The sequence below is a fragment of the Panicum hallii genome, chromosome 9, assembly GCF_002211085.1.
Source record: "Panicum hallii strain FIL2 chromosome 9, PHallii_v3.1, whole genome shotgun sequence".
NCBI classification, from domain to species: domain Eukaryota; kingdom Viridiplantae; phylum Streptophyta; class Magnoliopsida; order Poales; family Poaceae; genus Panicum; species Panicum hallii.
In genome coordinates this window covers 4126173-4147254 of record NC_038050.1, presented here as the reverse complement: position 1 = coordinate 4147254, position 21082 = coordinate 4126173, and the positions used below count along the sequence as shown (strand labels likewise).

Genomic DNA, 21082 nt, shown 5'->3' with positions numbered 1-21082 from the left:
CTCGGTTTTATTTCCAGTAAACGGATCCCATCCAATTGGTTTTACCATTTCCGTCCTAAAATAAAGGTGGAATGCAACTCCTCCTTCCACCCAGTGTACCTCGACCTTTAGAATTTTGCCCTTTCGCAAAACAAAAGCTGATTTCGCACCTAATTAATCGATCGGACTTTTCGAAAAGCGAAAGGCAAAGGCGAATTAATAATGGCGCCCAACGAGAACCCAGGCCGCCAGCTCGGCTGGAAGCCTGGAACCATACGGTTTCAAACTTGAAACCCAAAAGTTCAAATCCCTTGGCTGTAACAACGATCAAAAAAGGTTTCAGGTTCGAACTAAAAGCAGAGGCTCAAGGCTGGAACCACTCTTCTGCTGCTGGCCTGCTATCAAATCGAAACAACGGAGAAAGAAAAAGGCAAACGGAGGGAAAGAGCTTTAGGCCAAAGGAAGAATCGACAGCTTAAGACTCCACACGCCGTGGCACGCAGAGTCGTCGTGTTGTTTTGACCCTCCATGCCGCGAAGCAAGCCGTTGCGTGAAACGAGCCTAGCCGTGCCTCAATTTGAACAGGGAGTTTGTGGTGCCGCATTTTTGGTCAAACACAGACGCATCGGTTGGGCCGTTGGAGCACGCAAAACACGCTGCCATTCCACCGTCCGATGGCACGCCAACCGTGCTCTCAATTCTCACCAGGAGTGACCCGCTCCTCAAATTATTCAAGAGCTTGGAGGTGCTCCAGCGCTCTATCGCACGCAACAGCACGCTGAATCCGTTTCAAAGAAAGCGCATCGAATCCGAGAGCAAATGCTAGTGCCTATGCAGATGCGTGCGGTGAAACCAAACGGGCATTTGGGCCTTCTTTGGCATCTCTGCCACACTCGAGTGCCACCACTGTGTCCTCTGCGCTCGCCATTCACCGATCTCGCCTGCTTTGGCATTCGGTAACCCTTTGGATTTCCTGCTGGCCCTTGCGGTTCCCTCCTTGCCAGTGTCCTCTTCTCGTCCTGGCTCCCACGACAGTCCAGTCCACTCGGTGTTGCTGCCCCCCTACTCCGTACGCCGTACTAGGTTACATTCAAACCTGGGCAACGTAGATTCTAATCCAGCAATCAAATTCTGGTGCCAAAAATGCCCCCGGCGTTTGCAGTCTCCGCACTTCTCGATCAGACGATCACTGACACTCCAAGCGTACTTAACTGGCAAAGACGAGTGGCCTTTACTCCAAACCCGCCATTAGCTCGCGTACTCCACTCCGCCCTAAGCCCTAGGACAATGATGGATCATTTGAACGGGCGAGCTGGGCGTGCTCGTCGTTCGTCCTCCTGATGATGAGTTCCTCTCACGCGATCGTGCCGACATGCTTCAAAGTTGCCGCAAGAAGAATCTCCTCTCTAGCATCAGTGCTGATCTGGCGCGGATCGTGTGATGCGCTGCACTGCACACCCGGCCTGAATTTTAATCGGAAGGCGAGGAGCACCTGGGTTGCGGTGATTAAAAACTCGTTTTACTGCTATACAAGGAGTAGTGAAAACAAGCGCGTAATCCACCGTTGCAGCAGGCTAAACCGCGGATCGACCAGCGCGTGCACGTGATCAAAAGGCTTCTCGGGGCGAACCACGCAGGCCGGATGCCGAGGCAGATTACCCTTCCAGCGAGGTAAAAGTTGCAGTTCGCAGTACTGTGCCGCCGCGCCGAGGGGCGGTAAAAACCAAACGACGAGCGGTGCCCGAGGGCGGTAAATTTTTTACGCAGCATCGGGGAGTGGGGTTAATCGCAAGCCTAATCGGACGTGACTGGCGGGAGCGGGACGTGACACTGCGGGTGGGACCCGCGCTACGAGCCGGGCACAAGTGAGCTACCGATGGCGACGGACAGGGGAGTAAAAACCAGGCGATACTGGTAGAATTCGTGCCCAGTTGGGATACTGTTGGGAGTGAGGTGTCCGGAGCACACCAAGCAGCCGCTGCAGCGGCAGTACTCTGCCTCTCGGGGGTGGTACAGCTGCAAAACGAGCGGGGAGGGGAGGGGCACACGCAGCCACAAGCGGGATAAAGAGGAGAGGGAGCGGGAGGAGGAAGAAGACGAGCAGAGGTGGGGAGGAGGAATCCTAGAAGAAATTCAGAAAGGGCAGGAGGGAGGGAGGGGCCATGATGGCGGGTGTGGCGTCGTAGACGGTTAAAGCGAGGACACCACTCATCAGGTAAAGCTCAAAAGAAGCTGCTGCTGCCGCTCTCCCCTTTGCGCTCTTTCCCTTCCGTTGCTTTTTCGCTGCCTCCTTCCTCGTCTTTCTCCGGCTGGCTTTGGGGGAAAGAGATGATGTGAGGTTCCCGTCACTCGCGCCCGGCTGGCTGGATAGGTAGATGCTGGAGCAGGCAGGGCCCCGTCTTTATTACGGCTGCCGCCGGGCTGCAGCGAGTGAGGGGAGGGTTCCAAGCGCTGGCCTCTCGGTGGGTTTCGCGGATGCTCGTGACGGGTTGAAATTTTGAGGGGATTTTGTTTCTGGTTTTGGACTCTGGAGAGAAGGAGAGAGGAGGATCGTTTTGGTGAGGTACGTGTGGCCTTGTTGGTTGTTTTTCAGTTTTTGCCTTACTGGTGCTCTTGGGCACGTCAGTTACGGAATTTCAGGTGGTTTTGTGTTTTGGTCTGGCGGCGTTTTTTGGGGTGATTTATGATGAACATGCCAATTTGCTGTAGAAGAATTGGGTATCCATGTATCGGGTTGCAGAACAACAGGGACGTTTAGTCTTGTTGCATGTTTGATTCTATTCCAAGATGGTTTTAGTTCTGAATTTGCCTAGTAATTCCTGCTACTTTTAGCAATTTTTTCATGATTCAAAGATGACTCTGAGCTCTGAAGTTCTTACTACTCTGGTGAAATTGGGGGACGCATAATTTGGCATTCTAGGGGTTGCAATTAGTGCTCAGTCAGAAGACAGTATATACTTCGTTGGTTTTTTAGTCACTTTGTGAGCAATATGTTCTTGTACATGACCTACTTCAATCATAATCGCAACTTCAGTTTCGTCAATTTAACTCTTGTGGATTGCTGCTCAGGTTTATGAAGAACTGATACTTGTGTACTTGGTATCATAACTGATATTAAGCTTCTGAAGGCAACATGGCGGAATTGAAGCCTGCAACAGCAAGTCTCGATGCCCGAACAACAAAGATCAGAAATGTTCCCATTGCTGTAACTCCAGAAGGATTCTGGTGCTGCCCATCCCAGGCTGTGCTCCAGAAGACGGCGAAGAACCAAAACCAGCAGGCAAAAACCAAAGGCGGTGCCTCCCCTCCTGCATCAAAGGCCTCATCGATTCAAAGGGCACCAACAATCTCATCAGAGAGACGAACTCATTCGACTCCTACAAGGTCTAAAATCAATTCAGAGGAGCAGAGATGCTTGTCTGGGGAGAATGCCGCAGCTAATCCACCAAAGGCAGTGAATGAAAGGCCACAGAAGCAGCACAAGGTATCTGTTGGATTTGGCCAGCTTGAGATGAGTGACTTGAAGGTTGTGCTGTATGGTAAGGATGGAGTTGCAGTTAAGATGAGTGTCCACAAGAACATCCTAGCTGAAAACAGCACCTTCTTTGCTGATAAGCTCTCAAGGCAATCTCCAGTGTCGAGTGTAGAGGTGACTGATTGTGACGATGTAGAGATTTATGTTGAGACTGTTGGGTTGATGTACTGCAGCGATGTCAAGCAGAGGCTGATCAAGCAAACTGTTCCGCGCGTCCTACGAATCTTGAAGGTTTGCTCCTGTTAAAAATTTCATTCTGTAGTTTTAACCCTAGTGCTGAGTAAAGTTGGTATGATTTGCATATTTAGTGTCATTATTCAATATCAAAGCATCGCCCCGGAATTTAGAGTTCAAAGTGTCATTATTCACTTTTGCAAGTCTAAAGGCCACTAATATTTTACTGGAGGCAGTATTTGCCTTATAGAAGCATGATCATGAGCAACTGTTAGTAATAAACTAACAATCCTCATATATAAAAAGAAGCCATTATTCAGTGCAAATGAATGGTGCCTGCATGTCCGGTTCATGCTGTTACATCAAAGGGATATTGTCTGCTATACCCATAATATTACAACATGCCACTTAATTAATGGAAGCTGACAAAGACTGCATCGTACTATATATTTTGCACATACCAGTTGGTGGGGGTTGGGACAAATTTCAAGCTAGACAGGCTGTCGTGCATTATGTGATTGCTTTATGGAGCACAAATGGCACAGAAAGATAATTGCACCAACAGACCCATGACTAGATGGACCCTGGCCATACCATGCTAGTGTGGTGTCTTAAATTAGGATCGACCAATCTGGAGTCTTCAGAAGTCAGAACAAATGCTCCTTTTCTTCTAGTTATATTTTACTGTTCTCTTAGTGATTTTCCCCTTTTTGCTCTGCAGGTTGCGGAGTTGTTAGGTTTCCGAGCGTGCGTTATTTCATGCTTATATTACTTGGAAGCTGTCCCTTGGGTCGGTGAAGAAGAAGAGAATGTGGTCTCGTCTATTAGGAATCTGCAGAGTGAGAACTATGGTGTTAGTCCTGTACTGAAGAGGGTAGCATCTGATCTAACAACCCCACCAAATGACACATTTTCACATATCATTGAATTAGTTTTGAGAAGCAATGAGGATAGGGGGCGGCGTGAGATGAAGTCCTTGGTACAGAAGCTTCTGAAAGAGAATAGCACTACGTGTACTGGTGAATCTTCTGACTTATGTGCTGAGACTCTCTACAGATCATGTCAGAACTGCCTGGAGTCCTTGTTGACCTTGTTTCAGCAAGCAACTGACAGCGATTTTGCCGAGCAATCTCTGAATATTAAAGAACCAGTTTTCCGACAAATTGCGCTGGAAGCAGATAATCTCCTATGGTTAGCTGAGATTTTAGCTGACAGGAATGCTGCTGATGACTTCGCGGTCATGTGGGCTAGCCAACGTGACTTGGCGGGGCTCCACTCCAAGTTACCAGTCAAGTCACGCCACCTTGTCAGCTGTGTGACGGCGAGGCTTTTTGTGGCAATTGGGAAAGGAGAGATGCTTCCTTCAAAGGACACACGACGGCTTCTCTTGGACATCTGGTTGCAGCCTCTCATGGATGACTATAACTGGTTGCAGCACGGATGCAGGTCATTCGATCGGAAAGTGGTGGAGGAAGGGATCGGGCGGACCATCTTGACGCTCCCGCTGGAGGATCAGCAGACAATCCTGCTCTCATGGCTTGGGAAGTTCTTGAAGGTTGGGGATAGCTGCCCAAATCTCCAGAAGGCCTTTGAGGTTTGGTGGAGGAGGACTTTTATAAGGCCTTATGCTGATCAACAAGGTAATCGACCGCAATCGGGTCGGAGTTGAGATATCAATTGGTTGCAAAAGAAATAGCCTTGTTTCCTAATGTAGCATATTGATCAGAAATTAGAGTGCTAATTTCTTACAAGGCAGGCTGTTTGGGAGATCCCCAGTATGTGGAAGAAAATGGGGGTGTAGGGTAGGATTAGTACTCTTGACTCGTGGGGCTTGAGAAAAGGCAATGTGTGCATTGTGCTTGGGATGCTTCATATGCATGTGAAGCTCTCTGAATTCTGGGTACAGAATTTGTTCTCTGATCTGTATATCACCAGGCATCCGTTTGTTGCTTCTTACAACGTTGTGCGATATTAATGCTACTGCATTAAGGTCTTAAGGATCTTATGTACAAACTCAATGCCTTTGATGCAGTCATGCAACTGTAAAGATTTTTGCAGTGATTGTGTTCTTCTAAAGTGAAAACATATGGGTTTTCATGTGTTAATATTGTCTGGACGCTTGCCCAATAATCCAAGTTCAAGATCAGTGAAAAAAATATAAAATTGCTGAATAAAATTATTTTTTAACCTCTACCTTACGCAGGTGAAAATTCTGAAAAAAGAAGAGAGATAATTTGAAGTACATCTGAACAAATAGCAGTGCTTGGGAAAAAAGGATCAATTGTAACTTTACTGATACACTGGTGTGACACACCAAACAACACAAGATGAGACAGCAAGTTGCTTCAACCAAGCAGGAGATCATCCATGTAGACGACTCCTTTGCCTTGTAGCAACTTTCATTGGCTTTGGCTCATCTGGATGCAGACTTATAAACAACCCTTTCATTCTTCAGGGCTCTGAAATTGAAGACTCTGACTATATAAGCTGGTTTCAGTTAGCTCATCATCCTCTGGAACTCGTGGAAATCGAGGCCACCGTCGCCGTCGACGTCGTAGGCCCGGATCATGGCCTCGCAGTCTGCAACGGAGCGCTTGTCGCCGAGCTGGGCGAGCACCCTCTGCAGGCCTCTGGCGGTGATCCTGCCCGCGGACTCCACGGCGTTGAACACCTCGAACGCCCGCCGCAGGTCCTCCTCCTGGCCGCCCTCCCTCTCCATCAGCGTCACGAACCCGGCGAAGTCCAGCATGTAGCCGCCGTCGCCACACGACGACGGCATGTCGTCGCCCATGGACACGAAGAAGGCGCGCAGCTCGGCGCCGGAGATCTTGCCGTCGTTGTCCCTGTCGAAGTGCTGGAAGATCCGCTGCAGCTCGGAGTGCCTACTGCTGGAGCTGGAGCTGGACCCGGAACCCCTACCGAACGACGACGAGGACGACCGCGTGACGGCCGCGCCACGCGTGCTGGCAACGTCCGACTGCCCGCACATGAAGGGCAGCCTGAAGCTCCGTTTGCTCGACGCCCGCTTCGCCATTGGTGTGCTCTCGCAACTCAACTCCTGCAACAACTAGGAAGATGTAATCCTGTACACTTAGCTTGTCTCAGTGTCACTTCGCTTGTGCACTGCAGGTGCAGGTATACAAGAACCAAGTCCAGCGGCCTCCTTTTATAGGCGCGCAGGTCAGCTGCTGCCTGCTGCGATGCGATGAAGACGAAGAAGCTGCCGCCCATGCCATGCATCTTTGTGTGGGGTTTTGACCGGTCTTGATGAGAAGTTAGTTGGGCCTGCGTTGCAACTACCTCCCTCATCAGAATCTGTCAGCTTGGCATTATCTAACTCCCATCAGACAACGTGATCATGTGCTCACGATCCCCGCGCCGCCGCCCACCGAACAACAATATCTCGGAATCCGTGATTTAGTTATGGGCTTCGAGATCCCGGTGGTGGTTCAGCATTTGAATTTCCCGTTTGGGAGCGCCTGGACCTGACAAGTGATGGGCCAGACTTGATTTCACTGAAAAATTCAGTGTTTGCAGGCATGCAGAAGCTGCTGGCAAGATGCAAAACAGGTGATGCAGCGAGGCAGTGATCTTTGCAGCAGAGTGCAGACATGGCATATGGCGTGTCTTCACGCTTTCAAATAGAGAGAACTGAGAAGAAATCTGAAGCTAGGAATGCAATCATCTTGGAGTTCAAAATGACTGTTCTTGATCTTGCAATGTTCAGATGTCAAGTTCAGATTTCCATTGCGGATATTGAGATTCCAAGAGAGATCTGGCCATGTTTCGGGGAGCAAAGGAAATCAGCAATCTCGATACCGCTCAAGAACGAGCAAAAAAAAGTTTCCTTTTCAAATGCAGAGCTTCCATGTGCCTCTCATGGAGGTTACCAACAACTTGAGCATAGGGATTGCCCATGCCACATGTTTGTGTGGCATGACCACATGGCAGTAGATGCTACTGGCTGTTTACTTACTGATAAATGACCCACCTGAAACTCATCATTGGGTTCGGGCATCGAAGATGACCGGCAGAAGCATCTTTCCTCTCAGTTTTTATTCATCCTTGTGTTTGACTAGAATGAAGAAATCATTTGATGCTACTCAATTTGATGGACCAACAGGCTGACAAACAGTTGACACCCCAAGTTCACCACACCGACCACAACATCAGGACATGAATGGAATGGAATCTGCATCCTATGCGACGGAGGAATTCTTTTCTTTTTCTCTTTTGTTTTTTCTTTGGGTGTACCAAGTTGTATTTCTGCACTCTGGGTCTAGGCTACATGTTCTTTAGGACATATGCTACTTCTTTGTAATAATTTTGGTCTGATGCATCCTCACTAGAGGATGGCGGAAGCCGGAAACTTTTCATTACCTGCAAAAAAAATTAAGGGAGGAAACTGTCCGCACAAAGATCTCAGGAACAATCAGGCTGATGCGGTTTTGAATTATTATGTATTTTGAATCGTGCTCCCCAAAAAAATTCAGTTACACAACAAAGGCTACAGTTTTTCACTTTGTTCTAAAGTATAGCGATACAATAAGCTGTCAATTATACTTCTTTGCAGCAATAACAACAGAAACCTTTACCAGCGTTAAGTTTGTACAGCGATCTTCTGATTCAACGATGTACAGAGAGTCCAATTGCAGCATGAGCTATCTTCTACTGAAAGGTAATATGATTTCTCTAATCTTGAAGGCTCTGTTTTGGGAATTCAAACTTCGGCTCACCTGAACTGAGCATCTGCATCTTCAGCAATCTCAACAGACAAAATGTTCTCATGTAGCAGTGGATTTGCTATCTACTACATTCTCGTTATTGGCACCGATCAGCTCTGGTACTTTATCGAGTAACCGGTTCATCTCTTCAGAAAATTCAAGTTTGGCTCGATTTGTCTTCCCTCCGACAACTACTGTACTTCCATCTTGCATTGCCCATATCTAGTGCCGTGGGAAGAAAATTACAAATTTGCAACAGTAATCAACTATTATACCTCTGTCTATAAGCACTATGGCAAACAATTACACGAGTGCACATACCTGAGAGTGCGAAAGATAACTAATGCAGGTTGTTAACATGAGCGCACCAAATCCAGCATACACAATAGGAACTCCTGGATCAGTCTGATGGAAAGGAAAATGAAAGACGTGGTTAATTTTATTGCCAAGTAAGCTCAGTTGTCTTCAAGAGTAAATCTGAAACAATAAATGAGTAGGCTTTACCTTAAGATCCAGTCCCGTACTACCAATAGCATCTTCAATGAGTATTTCATTACCATTTATCTCAATGGGGAGTTTCGAGCTTGGCCGACGGACCCCTACAAACTTGCCATCTTGATCATACAGCACGATAGACTGCAGATCTCGAGCAAGCATCGATCTGCAGGTCACCAGGAAGGCAAAACAACAATTGAATGACCCATAGGTAATGGTTCAACTTTGTTACTATTTAAACCAGAAAAGGGAAACATTAAACATACATTCCTTTGACACTCGGATTCGAAGAGTCCGAGTCTTCAAGTGGCAAGAACGTTCCGTAAAGCTTCTTATCGCCATTCAGCTTCAACGGGGCCATGGCCAAATTGAAAGGTCCTTCACCATTTTTCTTCACTTGCAATGCTGAAAATCCCCAGTCCGTTTGGTAGATTGTGATTCCCCCATACCTCAGGGGGTCATTCACTTTGATAGTCTTCCTCATCACTTCTTTACCATCAAGGTTAAAAAGTGAAAGATCGCTATAAAATTGTGAGACCTGGCAATCGAACAATATTTGCTTCCCAATCAGCCAGGTGCACATAACTGCACAAAACATTTGAAATTGCTAAGCAAGGAGACTACCTCTCCACTATCATAGTACTCCATGTAGAACCGGTTGACATGAACTTCAGTATTGAAAACATCAGGTGCGACAGAGAGGACCCCTCTGGGTTTCATCACATCTCCTATAACGAAATTCAGCCCTTGAGGCACATCCACTGAGCCTTTGAAACTTCCCGTTGCGCTAAGCGTGGCTCCAGCCATGATGAAAAGCATTGCTAGATGCACGCCAATAGGCGCATACCGACCCGCCAGCCCTTTGAAAGCATACAAGGACGGCCCCTTGGTGAATACCTGCAACAGATCAAACACACCTAATGCAAATGCCAAGGAGGCTAAAACGGAACGGAAATTGGAGCAGATCAAGTTCTGGAGGTGTCACCTCATACCCGGCACCCATCAAGATGACACCCAAATCCTGAATGGATGCTCGGGGAAGAGAATCAGAAAACTCCTGCTTCTTGATTCTTTCCCCGGAATGTGTGAACGACCATCTGCAACAACACGCCGGCACTTGATGTCTCACATGCTTCTCTGATCGGACTAGCAAGCAGTGGCATACACAACAGCAAGAGCTTACCTTCTCGCGACCTTGACCATGGGAAGCTGGGTCGTGTAGGTGCAGGCCATGAGGGACGCCGCGAGGAGCGCGAGGAGGCCGAGGAAGACCGGCGAGGAGAACATGTGGTCGAACCCGGGCGTCAGGATCCACCTCCACGTGATGAAACCGAACACCGGGTTGTCCTCGGGGAACTTCTCGAAGTAGTAGCTCGGCGCCTCTCCCTGGTCGATCACCGTGCCTGCGGTAGTTGCAGGATTCGCAATGCCAGCACAAGAAAACCAGCATTGAGCAGGAAGGAATTCAAGAAGCATCACCAAAGAAACAAGATTTTAAGTCACGGTCGGCAGCCTGTACCAAGGGCCATGAGGGCGGCGATGGCGAACATCTCGGATATGGCCAGCGGGAGGTTGGACAGCGCCGCGAGCGTCTTCTTGGTCGCCCTCCTCAGCAGCGCCAGCGCCGCGTTGCCGCCGCCTTCCTTGGTCGTCGGCTTCTCGCTCGCCCCCTTCTCTACGGCGCTCCCGCCCTGCTGCGGCTGCGCCACCGGCGGCGCGGCGTCGAAGAATACGATCTGCTTCTTGGATTTTCTGGCGCCGGTGGGGATGGCCTCGCGCCTCCCGCCGGCGCTCCTACCGCTCCCCCGCGGCGCGTCGCAGGAGACATGGAACCGGCGGGCGTGGAGGCGCGGGGGCGTGTACGAGAGGCGGCGGAGGGAGAATGGCTTCGCGGGGTTCAGGAGGAGGTAGGACGCCGGGGACGGCATCGCGCCGGCCGGCGCGGGGGGCGTGGCGGGAAGGAGCGCGCGAGCGGCGAGGGAGTGACGCGTCGTCGGGTTTGGATATCTTCATCTCGCGCGCGGAGAGGGAGACGACACCGAGGACGGGGTGATGTGGATAAGGGGCGTCGTGTCGCGCGCGCGGCCCACAAGTGAAGTGGGTGGAGGGCTGGCTGGGCTGGTGATCTTTTTGCAGATTCGACGGGCCGAGCCTACTGGGCCGGCCATCCTATAGGCCCATGCGAAACTGATGGGCCGCAAGGCGAACGGCGCGCGGATGGGGTGGGTGGGGTTTGTAAGCTCGTGAATATGGGCTTTATCGCCCCCGGGTTTAATGTGGACCGTTGGGGCCCAGTTTAGGCCTGGCATTTTCAACACGAGGCGCTTTGACTGACGTGTTTTTTCTCTCCCGAACTTCCAGCGCGCGCGCACGAGCTCTCCGAGAAAATTCCAGCTCCGGAAGACAGAATTCGGAGCCGTTTCGCCCTCACGAAGATAACAAGACAAGCACGTCGCCCCCTCCCTGACAGACTACCGTCCCGGTTACAGTATATGAACGCACGCATCCGAAAGAATCGCCCTCCCCGACCGGCAGCCAATGAGGCGATGATGATTGGTTGGAGGGACCCTGTACGCGCGCGCCTTCTAGAATTACAGGGCGGTCCACGCCAGATCGGACCCCTTTGCCGCCACCGGTTGAATCGAGTCATCGACAGGTGAGCGGCAGCAGTGGCAGCGAGTAAATCAGCGCGACCTGCTAGTTGGTCCGGGCAGATCGACGGCGACGCGCGCATCATGTTTTGGACTCGAACACACTGACCGCACGGCGCACGCGTCCCACGCGCGGTCGGCCGGCGGCTCAACATATATGGCTTCCGCTTCCACGTCGGCTCGGCGTGGCGTGGCGCGGCAATTGGATAAAATGGCGGCCGCGGCCGGTGCACGGGTGCGTGCAGCTCCCTTGGCCTCCTTTCGGAATCCGCTGGCTTGCGCTCCGGAAGCCGGGAACTTGGGCGGCGGGTGCTCCGCAGCCCGAGTGCACGGCAGCACCAACGCTGAGCGAGACGTCGCGCCGAAAGCCGACGGCGAATCGAGCACGCGCTCCGGCTCGCCGTGCGGAGAATCGATCCAGCTATCTGTTTTGTTGCATCGTCCCCGCGCGACAGAATATTGTAATGAATCGTACACAGCTTCTCTCGCCTCTGCAGCGGCAGTGGACACTGTCTGAGCGTAGATGAGTGAGCCGCGAGCACTGTGGGCCTACCGGTCATCGTGCACTTTTCTTTTCTGTGCGTCTGTTATGGTCACACGCACACAGGTCCTAGTGCCTTGGAGAAAACCATTTCCAGTTCGAAGTTGGAGCACCGTCACTAGGCCGCACCCGTATGCTGTGCTTCATTACCAATGTTAGACACACCTGACACAAAGTCTTACGCCGTACGTATATGGATGCTTGCTTCAATTTGCAATATAGGACGGGTATTGGTTCTATGTGTTTTGTTGCAAAGCACAGTAATTACCATGTTTCAACACATGGTGGAACTTTTAATATATTTGTATCATGCTTTAAATAATTTCTGTGCACGTATGTATATAAATTTGTCGGTATTATGAAAATTTTGAGCGCATACCAAGAGCAAAAAATGCTAGCTAGCTAGACTAGTGCAGAGAAAACACTTTTGTTACATAAAAGAATAGGTGACGGGGCATAATTCATGTGTCTCTCGCGCTTTCATTCCACGAAGGTACACGAGCACGTGCACATTAGCCGTTGAATTTTCCAATCCCCACTCGGGGAAAAATACAGCCATCTCCAGCAAAATGACCTCTAATCTAGTGGTTAGAGCACATGGATAGCATCCAGTAGATCTATCTTCAACTTTGTGTGATTTAAAATAAATCCGTATTAAATAAAGTATATATATAAAATAGGTAGGAATCTTCCAACTTGGATCAAAATATACCAATCTCCCGCCCCCCGTACAAGTAAAAAAAACATGAAAGGAAAAGAACTTCCAGTTTCAGTCTCTTTCAGAGTCAGCGAGATGGAGTGCACTCCACTGCACGTGCCACGTCACACTCTGGTTTTCTGACTCTCACTCTTCATCTAGAAGGCCAGGCAGCGAGAGAGAGAAAGCCAGCGCCACTGCGCGAGCCGCCGAAGCGTCTAAAGTCTGCCGGGGGATCCCACGACGCCGACGGCGGTGGGCGCGCGCACGCAGCAGGCAGAGCCCACAGCTTTGCCAAGCCAAACCCGCAGTTTCCCCAGGCCCCAGCGGCGCCCGCGTGGACGCCCGTCACGTCGTCTTCTCCTCCGAGCCCCCGGCCCTCACCAGTCACCACCTAACCGCGCGCCGGCGGGTCCCCGACCCCCACGGCCACCAGCAAAGATATATAGGAGTCGCTCAGACTCGAAACCACTCCATCATTTGTTTTCACCAAAAGCTCCGCACCTAACAATTCTCCCAAGCAACATCTGCCATTATACTAGCACCGCACTCCGGCTGTGCTTTCTTGCTTCCGATCACTGTCCTCCGGCCACCTGCAGGCGTCTGGTGTGGTGGTGGGGGATGAGCCGCGGGGGCAGGCTGCGGTGGCTGTGGCGGGCGCCGGTGCGGGCGCTGGGGCGTGCGCGGGACCTGTACGTGCGGGGCCTGACGGGGTGCGCGCGCTACGTCCCCTCCGACGCCGCGTTCGGGTACCCGGTGTTCGTGCCGGCGGCGTCGCTGTCGAGGAGCCACAGCGCCGCGGGGTCCGACTGGGGCGCCGGGTCAGCGGCGGGCGAGGACCTCCGGGAGCTGGTGCGAGCCGCGTCGGAGAGGCGCGTGGAGCAGCGCCAGGCGGAGCTGCGGGCCGTGGCGCGGAGCCAGAGCATGGCCGCCGCGCTCTCCATGGCGAGGATCGACGAGGACGCACCCTGCGAGTTCGGCGCCGGCGCCGGCGCGCTGGGCGCGAGGAGCCAGAGCTGCGCCGGCGGGGACGCCGGGAGGAGAGCCCGCGGGCACCGGAAGGTGGCGGCCTTGGTCTGATGATCTGGCCGAGCTGCTGCTGCTGCTGCTGCTGCTTCTCGGCCGCCGTCAGTGCCCAGCCCAGTGCGCGCGATCGTGTCATGCACCTGTGTTTGGTGCCAAGTGTGATCATGTCAATACTCAAGAAGTTGGATTAATTTCGCAGCCAGTCGAGTGCGCGAAGCATCTCGCATCGTTTCAGCGTCAAGCACTAGCAGCATTTTCACCTGATCAAGTTTGGGCCTTTTTGGCATTATTTGCCGCGCCCGCGTTTATGCAAGGAATAGGGCCGGATCATTCGCGCATCGAGGTTGGTCGGCTTGAGCTCGGTTGGTAGCCTGGTAGGCCCTCATCCTCCTCCCGTCGAGGATGCCTCCTGGCACCTGCACACCGGCCCGGACAAGTCTCAAACGGATTTCGTCGTGTGTGTTTCGTTCGGATTTGGGCACCGGCTGGACCTCGGGGATTTTGGGCTTCTCACCTAGCTTGCGGACGAGTCTTTTCGGCCCATTAACTTAAGTTGGGCTGGCCCATTTCAGTTGCAAAAAAAATGTAGTCCGCCACTGCAGGGAGAATGTTCCACGTGATATGCAAATTGAGCGATGCACGGATTGCGTGCAAAATTAAGGTGAAAGTGACAGCGGCATGGGGAGATGTTCCGTATGTATGATCTGCAATTTGAATGGTGTATCACTGTTGTACTCTTTCTCGGCTGCTTTATCCTTTGCCTTAGGTTGCGAGCCGGGCTATCCTCTGCAAAATACATACAAGGGTTATCGAGTGGAAGCAAAATTAACATTAACATCTGCCGCCAAATTTCACCTCAAACTCCTTCACATTTGACTTGAATGCGCGTTCGTCATTTTTAATTTTTGCCCACTTTGAAGACCGGATAAAAGACGTGATCTGAAATTCGTGACGCGCACGTCCTGGACTTATCCGACCCGGCTCAGTTGTCACAGCTCCACACGGTCCGCGGATCACATTCACACCCGACCCGACGGCGAGGCGAGGCACAACCGCCGCGAGGGCCCATCACCATTATCTGCGCAGCGGCCGCGCGCCCCCCACAAAAAACAAGCCCGGCACGCCACGCCCACCTCGCCTCCCGTCCGTCCCACGCCGCGTCCCCCACCCGACCCGGCCCAACCAGCTACCAGCCCCTACCCTCCGGCCACCGGGGATGGACCGCCTCGTCGCCTTCTCCCGCCGCCGCCGCCGCTGGATCCTCCTCGCCGCGGCCGGCGCGGCGGCGGCCGTCGGCGCGTACAAGATCTACCACCACCCGGCCGTCGCGGCGCGCCGCCGCCGCCTCGTGCGCCTCGCCGCGGCGGTCGCGGCCTTCGCCGACGCCGCCGCCTCGTCCGCGGACGCCGCGGCGCTGGTCGCCTCCGACCTCGCCGACTTCGTCCGGTCCGACTCGGACGAGGTGCCCCGCAGCGTCAGGCAGCTGGCCAAGCTCGCCGCCTCCCCCGAGGTCTCCGCCACCGTCTCCGCCCTGTCGGAGGCGGTGGCCTCCGGGGTACTTCGCGGCGCGGGGTCATCTGGCTCCGCCCCCGGGCCCGGCGGCGCCGTGGCCCTCTCCGATCGCCTCGTCGACAAGCTCTTCTCCGACTCCGGCGAGCGCCTTGCTTCCGCCGTCGCCGGGAGCTTCGCCCGACATCTCGTGCTCGCCTTCTACTCCACCCCCTCGGCTCCGGGCGAGGCCTCCTCCTCCCCCACGATGTGGGTCAACGTGGTGGCGACCGGGAAGTGCCGTAAGGCGATTAGCAACTGGGTCGAGGTGTTCGTGGGCGCCGCCGTGAGGGAGTTCATTGACAAGACCATCCATATCAACACCTACGAGCAGCTATTCGAAGGGCTCACCAATCCGAAACACGATGCCAAGGTCAAGGAATTGCTTGTTTCGGTGTGCAATGGGGCGGTCGAGACTTTGGTGAAGACCACTCATCATGTCATGTACAATACCAATGATAAATTGGATGCCAGTGGCGATGGAAACGGTGGAGTTGGGGAAGGGTGGGTGGAGACAGTATCGAGCACGTTGGCAGTTCCTAGCAACAGGAAGTTTGTGCTTGATGTTACTGGGAGAGTAACATTTGAGACAGTGAGGTCATTTCTGGAGTTTGTTCTCTGGAAGCTGCAGGATGGAGCAAGGAAGGGCGGGGACACCGTGGTTGACAGTGGGCTGCGTGTCGTGAGGTATATGAGCGATAAGTCTATGGTTATTGCTACGGTCTGCATCACATTGTGCTTGCATGTCTTGAATGGGACTAGGCTCTTGGTCACAGCTTGAAGGTGTATATGACAGTTCATTCAGCTTGCATGATCTAGCACATTGTTTGTATAATACTGTAGGTAATCATACTGTGACTGTAAATCCAAATACGAAGAAGAGTGGAAGAAGATGAATTGTGCTGCAAGATTCTGGTGTATCGAATGTTTGAGATTGATTTAGCACAGGTATAGTGAGACAATGGTTGATCTGTTGTACTGCCTGTTGGCAACCATATTAGATGTGTGGTAATGCTTTAAGAATTCTTTTTTGTTTTATCAGTGTGATATCAAATGGTATCATGGGAATTTACAGTTGCTCCAACAAATTATCGGCTTTGTGCCTATTGTTGTCTGTGATGTATAGCAGAGCTTGCCTTCTCACAGCATTTTGAATTGTGCAACATCTCAATTTTGATTTCTATGAGTTGACTGATTTACTCACAAGCATTTATGCATGTTGTTTGTCGATGAAATGGTACCTTACTCATACTGATCTTGATTTTCGAGACATTTACAAATCCTAGTCATACCAAATTGTTCATCTTGATATTGTTCCATGCACGTTCACAATTGCTATTCACCTAAGTCATCATATATATGGTGCGATATTCCAATCTACAATCTGATGACTTGGTTGGGTCTTGTGTGTTCAATTGTTCGACTTCAACATGTGTATACCAGAGGCTGAGATTAATTCATTGGAGCTGGTTCAACAATCTTGAGACATTCTTTGGTCTGTGGGTCCCTGCAATTTGCTTTATGTTACTATTTTCTATACTTATCGATATTGATTTCACCACCTGGTTTTAGATCAAGACATCTTTTGCAACTGTTTAGAGTTTCATTCTTTGTCATGGCATTTCCCTTTGGATATGACCTGAAGGTGATGATGGGAAATAAAAATGTACTTTGTATAATATAACAATGTGTTGCCATTTGTGCATCTTCCCCGAAGCATCCACTGATTTTCCGTGATCACTCCGCAACAGTCCATAGTTTTTAGACATTCATTACTCTCATAACTAAGTTACTGTGATACTATCATGCTTTGGTGTGATCTATGGCAATCTGGCATTCAATTCTATCTCGTAACTGAGATTTTAGACATTCATTGGTGGCTGTGTTGTGTGTATTCCAAATATTAGGGTAATTTGTAGGATCTGAGCTTCACCATCTGTAGTTTCATTTGAGGTCACTTTTGAATGCAAGTAGCTTGCTTTATTGAGCATTGGCTACATGTCCATTCGCATTTTCACATCCTGATCTCAAGCCATGTGTCTGTTTCATTGTTAGGGCCCTTTTTACTTTCTCATATAAATTGTTATCCTTCAAATATGGCGCACGAAAACAAAATGAATTGTGTATGATCCAGTAAAGTTGGCTGATGCCTCTTTGTACATTGTCTGCCTGTCGTACTACCTTTATTTGTGCTTGCGGAAGTTATCCATGTTCATTGATCTTTCATGTTTTCTCCTCAAAATCTGGGAACTTTCCATCACATCTGTGAATCTGTGATCCGCAACATCTTTGTAGTAGAAGTCTGGAGTTACTGCTTCAGGTTCTAACCAGGTGATCCGCAACATCTTTACACAATGTTTACTCTGAGCAAGATTTGAACTTACAGTGCAAAGCTACCGCAGGGCAAATTCCAGACTCCAGACCAGATTGGTACTGATTTGGTGCAGAGCTGGGGCCTGCGTGTGTTATGTGTTAGCCGCCTGGTTAACCTTCATTCCAGAGTTAATTCTTCCTTTGAAGTTGCGATTCGCTTCGAGTCCTCGACGCATTGGCTGATGTATGCTTGCTTCAAATCAACTATGAATATCCTGGTAGCTTTTGCTTCTCTGCAAGCTCTGAAGATTTGTTTCTACACCGACCAGAGTGGCCGCAGGCTGGCTCGCCGGGCTGAAAGCAGTTGACACGGGAATTTCCAGGCCGTGTTTTTTGCTGGCCCGTGAGTGCGCAAGCAAGCGAAGGCATCGGCCCATCATCCCACATTGCAGCGGACGACGAGAGGGAGGCCGCGCGAGCGAGTCTCGTCAGCAAGCACGTGTGCGCCAGCGGGAAAAAGGTGGAGGAAGGGTGCGAGTGCGACCGTGCGAGAAAGAAGGAAAGGATTGCACCCCGCGACACAGAAAGAGAGAGAGGGGCCCCGCTACATCTGCAGAGATGGGCCGAGTAGATACGGTGGGTGGTTTTTGGTGGGGCCACAAAGCCTCGGGCCAGCTCCTGGGCCATGCTTAATTTCAGGCCATCCGTTCAAGATTTTTGGGGATTTTTGCCACAGGACACTCTACAAAGTTATTTTTTACCACAGGACATCACTCAATTTTGCCTTTGCTGCTGGACACCTTTTAAGCGTGCAATTTTGCCACAGGACACTGCAACGAGTATAATATTCATTTTAAGAAAAATGGAGAGAGAAAAATTTGTAAATACCTAAACTACCCCTTGCTCATACCCTAACGAAACCGCGCAGCCGCCCCCTCCCCGCCCCGCCCGCGCGGTTAGCAGCAGGCCCTCCCCACCCCCCGGCGCCGCCCCCCGCCCCAACCCCCCCGGCGAGCCCCCGCGCAGCCCCTCCCCAGCCCCCGGCCCCCCAGCAGCCGCCGCTCCACCCGCGCGGCGGCAAACCCCCCGCCCAGCCCCCCGCGGCGGCCAGCGCCCCCGCCCTCGCCCCCCCCCCCCGCCGCAGGCGCACCCCCCCACCCCCACGCGGCGGCGGCCCAGCAGCCGCCCCACCCGACCCCGCGCGCCACCGACAGAGCAGAGCCCCCCCCCCCCCCGCAGGCCGGCGCCCCCCCGCGGACAGGCGCGCGCGCAGGCAGGCCCCCCCCCCCCCGGCGGGCAGGCGCGGCGCAGGCAGCCCCCCCCCCCCCCCGGCGCGCCGCAGGCAGCCACCCCGCGCGCAGGCAGGCCAACCCCCCCCCAAGGCAGCCACACCGCCGCATGCAGCCCCCCCCCCCCGCGGACACAGGCGCGGCGCCGCCAGGCAGCCACCCCGCGCGCAGGCAGGCCCCCCACCCCCCCGGGGCGCGGCGCCAGGCAGCCACACCGCCGCACGCAGCCCCCCCCCCCCCGCGCGGACACAGGCGCGGCGCCGCAGGCAGCCGCTCCGCGCGCAGGCAGGCCCCCCCCCCCCCCCCCCCCGCGGAGACACAGGCGCGCGGCACCCCCCCCCCCCCCGGACAGGCAGGCCCGCGCCAGCAGCGCCATCAGAGCCCGACCACTCGTTCTGTCGCCATGAACTGAGGCAGATCGTCATGGATTTACCTAAGAAGCTCAACCTTTCATGGATTCCTGCAGGGTATGTCTTCGATCCACCAGTTATTTGCATTTTATAATTTAGATTTAGCGATAGATGGTTGTGGTTAATTTAATTGTTTGTTTAATCTGCATTTACAAATGCGTAGGATGGATCGTAGCTCGGCTTGTCGAGTTGTGATTCAGGTTCCTGCGTATGTGGAGCAACCTGTTGAAGAGTACCATGTCACTAGCAAAAACAACATTATTGTAGACAGAGACACTACAAATTGGATTGATTTCTCGGCTGAGCTAGATGCAATGGTCAAGCATGGTGAGCAGCAGGAGTTGCATGTATCATTCTTGGACAAAACTTGCAATGAATATGTGCGGATTGCTTCTGATGCTGCACTGCTTGAGGCATTTTCTCAGTACTGGGACATAAGGAGGCTACCATTACAAGTGATAGTTCATGACCTCGAACCTCTTGAAGAGGTTCTTTCTTCTACTAACCTAGAGACTACTCTAATTGTTGCATGTGTCGAGCCATCTTCCACTCCTACCCATAAAGAACTAGACCTAAACAAGCCAGCATCTTGGGGAGAGGAACATGAAATTGAGTATGTTGGGGTGGATGATGAGAAGGAGAAGTATAAGGATTTTAAATTAGACGATGATGTTATGATAGACCCAAATTACATTCCTAATTCTGATGGGGAAGATAGCGATGATGAGTTGAGTGTTGATGATGACAAGGGATGTGAAATGCATGTGCATGTCACTGATGTAGAAAATCCTAAGATAGAAGTTGGGGTTACCTTTGAAGATGGGTTATGTTTTAAGAAATGCATTAGACAATATGCAGTCCTTAATGAAGTTGAACTTGCAGTGCCATATAGTGAGGCTGATAGATACAGAGCCTATTGCAAATCAAAGAAATGCAAGTGGAGAATTCATGCTTCTAGGTTGCATGATGGGAAGACATGGATGGTATGTCATTTGAAGTCATCTTTCTTGCTGTCCCATTTTTCTTTTTGTACCAGTTTTAGTATTGTACTAACTTTCTCTTTTTTTTCTTGTTGTACAGATTAAGAAGATGCCCCACAAGCACACTTGTCCAACTACTAGCAAATTGGAGCAGAATTGCATGGCAACCAGTGCATGGGTAAGGGATAGGGTGACTGAAAAATTGAAGAAAGACTCTACGATTGGGGCTGCAGCCTTAAAAAGGTGGTTGGAAGAGAAGTACTGCATTAAGTTGTCTTATTATGTTGTGTGGGATGGCAAGGAGAAGGCTCTGGATGACATACTTGGCAGCTGGGAGGATAGTTTTGACCATGCTTTTTCCTTTAAGGCAGAATTAGAGAGCAAGTGTCCTGGTAGTGTTGTGGAGGTGGAGTATGAGGAAATTAATGGGAATCATAGATTTACCAGGATGTTTGTTGCTTTGAAGCCTTGCATAGATGGATTTCTAAATGGTTGCAGACCATACCTAGGCGTTGACTCTACAGCTCTTACAGGTAAATGGAAGGGTCAATTAGCAGCTGCAATTGGAATAGATGGGCACAATTGGATGTTCCCTGTAGCTTATGGTGTATTTGGAAGTGAGACACTTGAAAATTGGGAGTGGTTCATGAAAATGCTGCACAAAGCCATTGGTTCACCCATAGGACTTGTCTTGTCTACAGATGCTGGGAAGGGGATAGA

The 21082-nt window shown here is 51.6% G+C and overlaps 5 protein-coding genes across 6 annotated transcripts; 3 read left to right on the top strand and 2 right to left on the bottom strand.

The window, feature by feature from the left end:
* The first annotated feature begins 1926 nt into the window (after positions 1-1926).
* Positions 1927-5742, top strand: LOC112876919 (BTB/POZ domain-containing protein At3g50780). Of its 2 annotated transcripts, none has more exons than XM_025941097.1 (3): positions 1927-2194; positions 3049-3745; positions 4410-5742. In XM_025941097.1, exons 2-3 carry the CDS (start codon positions 3113-3115, stop codon positions 5355-5357), a joined length of 1581 nt encoding a protein of 526 aa, XP_025796882.1. In that variant the 5' UTR covers positions 1927-2194; positions 3049-3112; the 3' UTR covers positions 5358-5742. The 2 variants fall into 2 exon arrangements, with proteins under 2 accessions (XP_025796882.1, XP_025796883.1); XM_025941098.1 differs by lacking the exon at positions 1927-2194 and adding an exon at positions 2220-2542.
* A 130-nt stretch (positions 5743-5872) lies between these two features.
* Positions 5873-6811, bottom strand: LOC112876922 (probable calcium-binding protein CML41). The gene has a single exon (XM_025941102.1). It carries the CDS (start codon positions 6720-6722, stop codon positions 6186-6188), a length of 537 nt encoding a protein of 178 aa, XP_025796887.1. The 5' UTR covers positions 6723-6811; the 3' UTR covers positions 5873-6185.
* A 1318-nt stretch (positions 6812-8129) lies between these two features.
* Positions 8130-10931, bottom strand: LOC112876917 (cytochrome c biogenesis protein CCS1, chloroplastic). The gene is made up of 8 exons (XM_025941096.1): positions 10427-10931; positions 10091-10310; positions 9893-10004; positions 9532-9804; positions 9174-9445; positions 8917-9073; positions 8734-8817; positions 8130-8634 (listed from the first exon to the last, which is right to left on the bottom strand). The coding sequence occupies exons 1-8, from the start codon at positions 10833-10835 to the stop codon at positions 8473-8475; spliced, it is 1689 nt and encodes a 562-aa protein (XP_025796881.1). The 5' UTR covers positions 10836-10931; the 3' UTR covers positions 8130-8472.
* Positions 10932-13284: 2353 nt separating this feature from the next.
* LOC112876959 lies at positions 13285-14518 on the top strand. The gene has a single exon (XM_025941147.1). The coding sequence runs from the start codon at positions 13418-13420 to the stop codon at positions 13874-13876; it is 459 nt and encodes a 152-aa protein (XP_025796932.1). The 5' UTR covers positions 13285-13417; the 3' UTR covers positions 13877-14518.
* A 406-nt stretch (positions 14519-14924) lies between these two features.
* On the top strand, positions 14925-16518 carry LOC112872684 (protein PHLOEM PROTEIN 2-LIKE A10-like). The gene has a single exon (XM_025935758.1). The coding sequence runs from the start codon at positions 15039-15041 to the stop codon at positions 16149-16151; it is 1113 nt and encodes a 370-aa protein (XP_025791543.1). The 5' UTR covers positions 14925-15038; the 3' UTR covers positions 16152-16518.
* The last annotated feature ends 4564 nt before the right edge of the window (positions 16519-21082 follow it).

Excerpts from the sequence above, each read along its gene's own strand:
- LOC112876919 (XM_025941097.1), top strand. The coding sequence starts at position 3,113 with ATGGCGGAATTGAAGCCTGCAACAGCAAGTCTCGATGCCCGAACAACA. Across the intron at positions 3,746-4,409 it reads GCGTCCTACGAATCTTGAAG|GTTGCGGAGTTGTTAGGTTT; the intron begins GTTTGCTCCTGT and ends TTTGCTCTGCAG.
- LOC112876922 (XM_025941102.1), bottom strand. The coding sequence starts at position 6,722 with ATGGCGAAGCGGGCGTCGAGCAAACGGAGCTTCAGGCTGCCCTTCATG.
- LOC112876917 (XM_025941096.1), bottom strand. The coding sequence starts at position 10,835 with ATGCCGTCCCCGGCGTCCTACCTCCTCCTGAACCCCGCGAAGCCATTC. Across the intron at positions 9,805-9,892 it reads TGATGGGTGCCGGGTATGAG|GTATTCACCAAGGGGCCGTC; the intron begins GTGACACCTCCA and ends GATCTGTTGCAG. Across the intron at positions 8,818-8,916 it reads GTACGGGACTGGATCTTAAG|ACTGATCCAGGAGTTCCTAT; the intron begins GTAAAGCCTACT and ends CCTTTCCATCAG.
- LOC112876959 (XM_025941147.1), top strand. The coding sequence starts at position 13,418 with ATGAGCCGCGGGGGCAGGCTGCGGTGGCTGTGGCGGGCGCCGGTGCGG.
- LOC112872684 (XM_025935758.1), top strand. The coding sequence starts at position 15,039 with ATGGACCGCCTCGTCGCCTTCTCCCGCCGCCGCCGCCGCTGGATCCTC.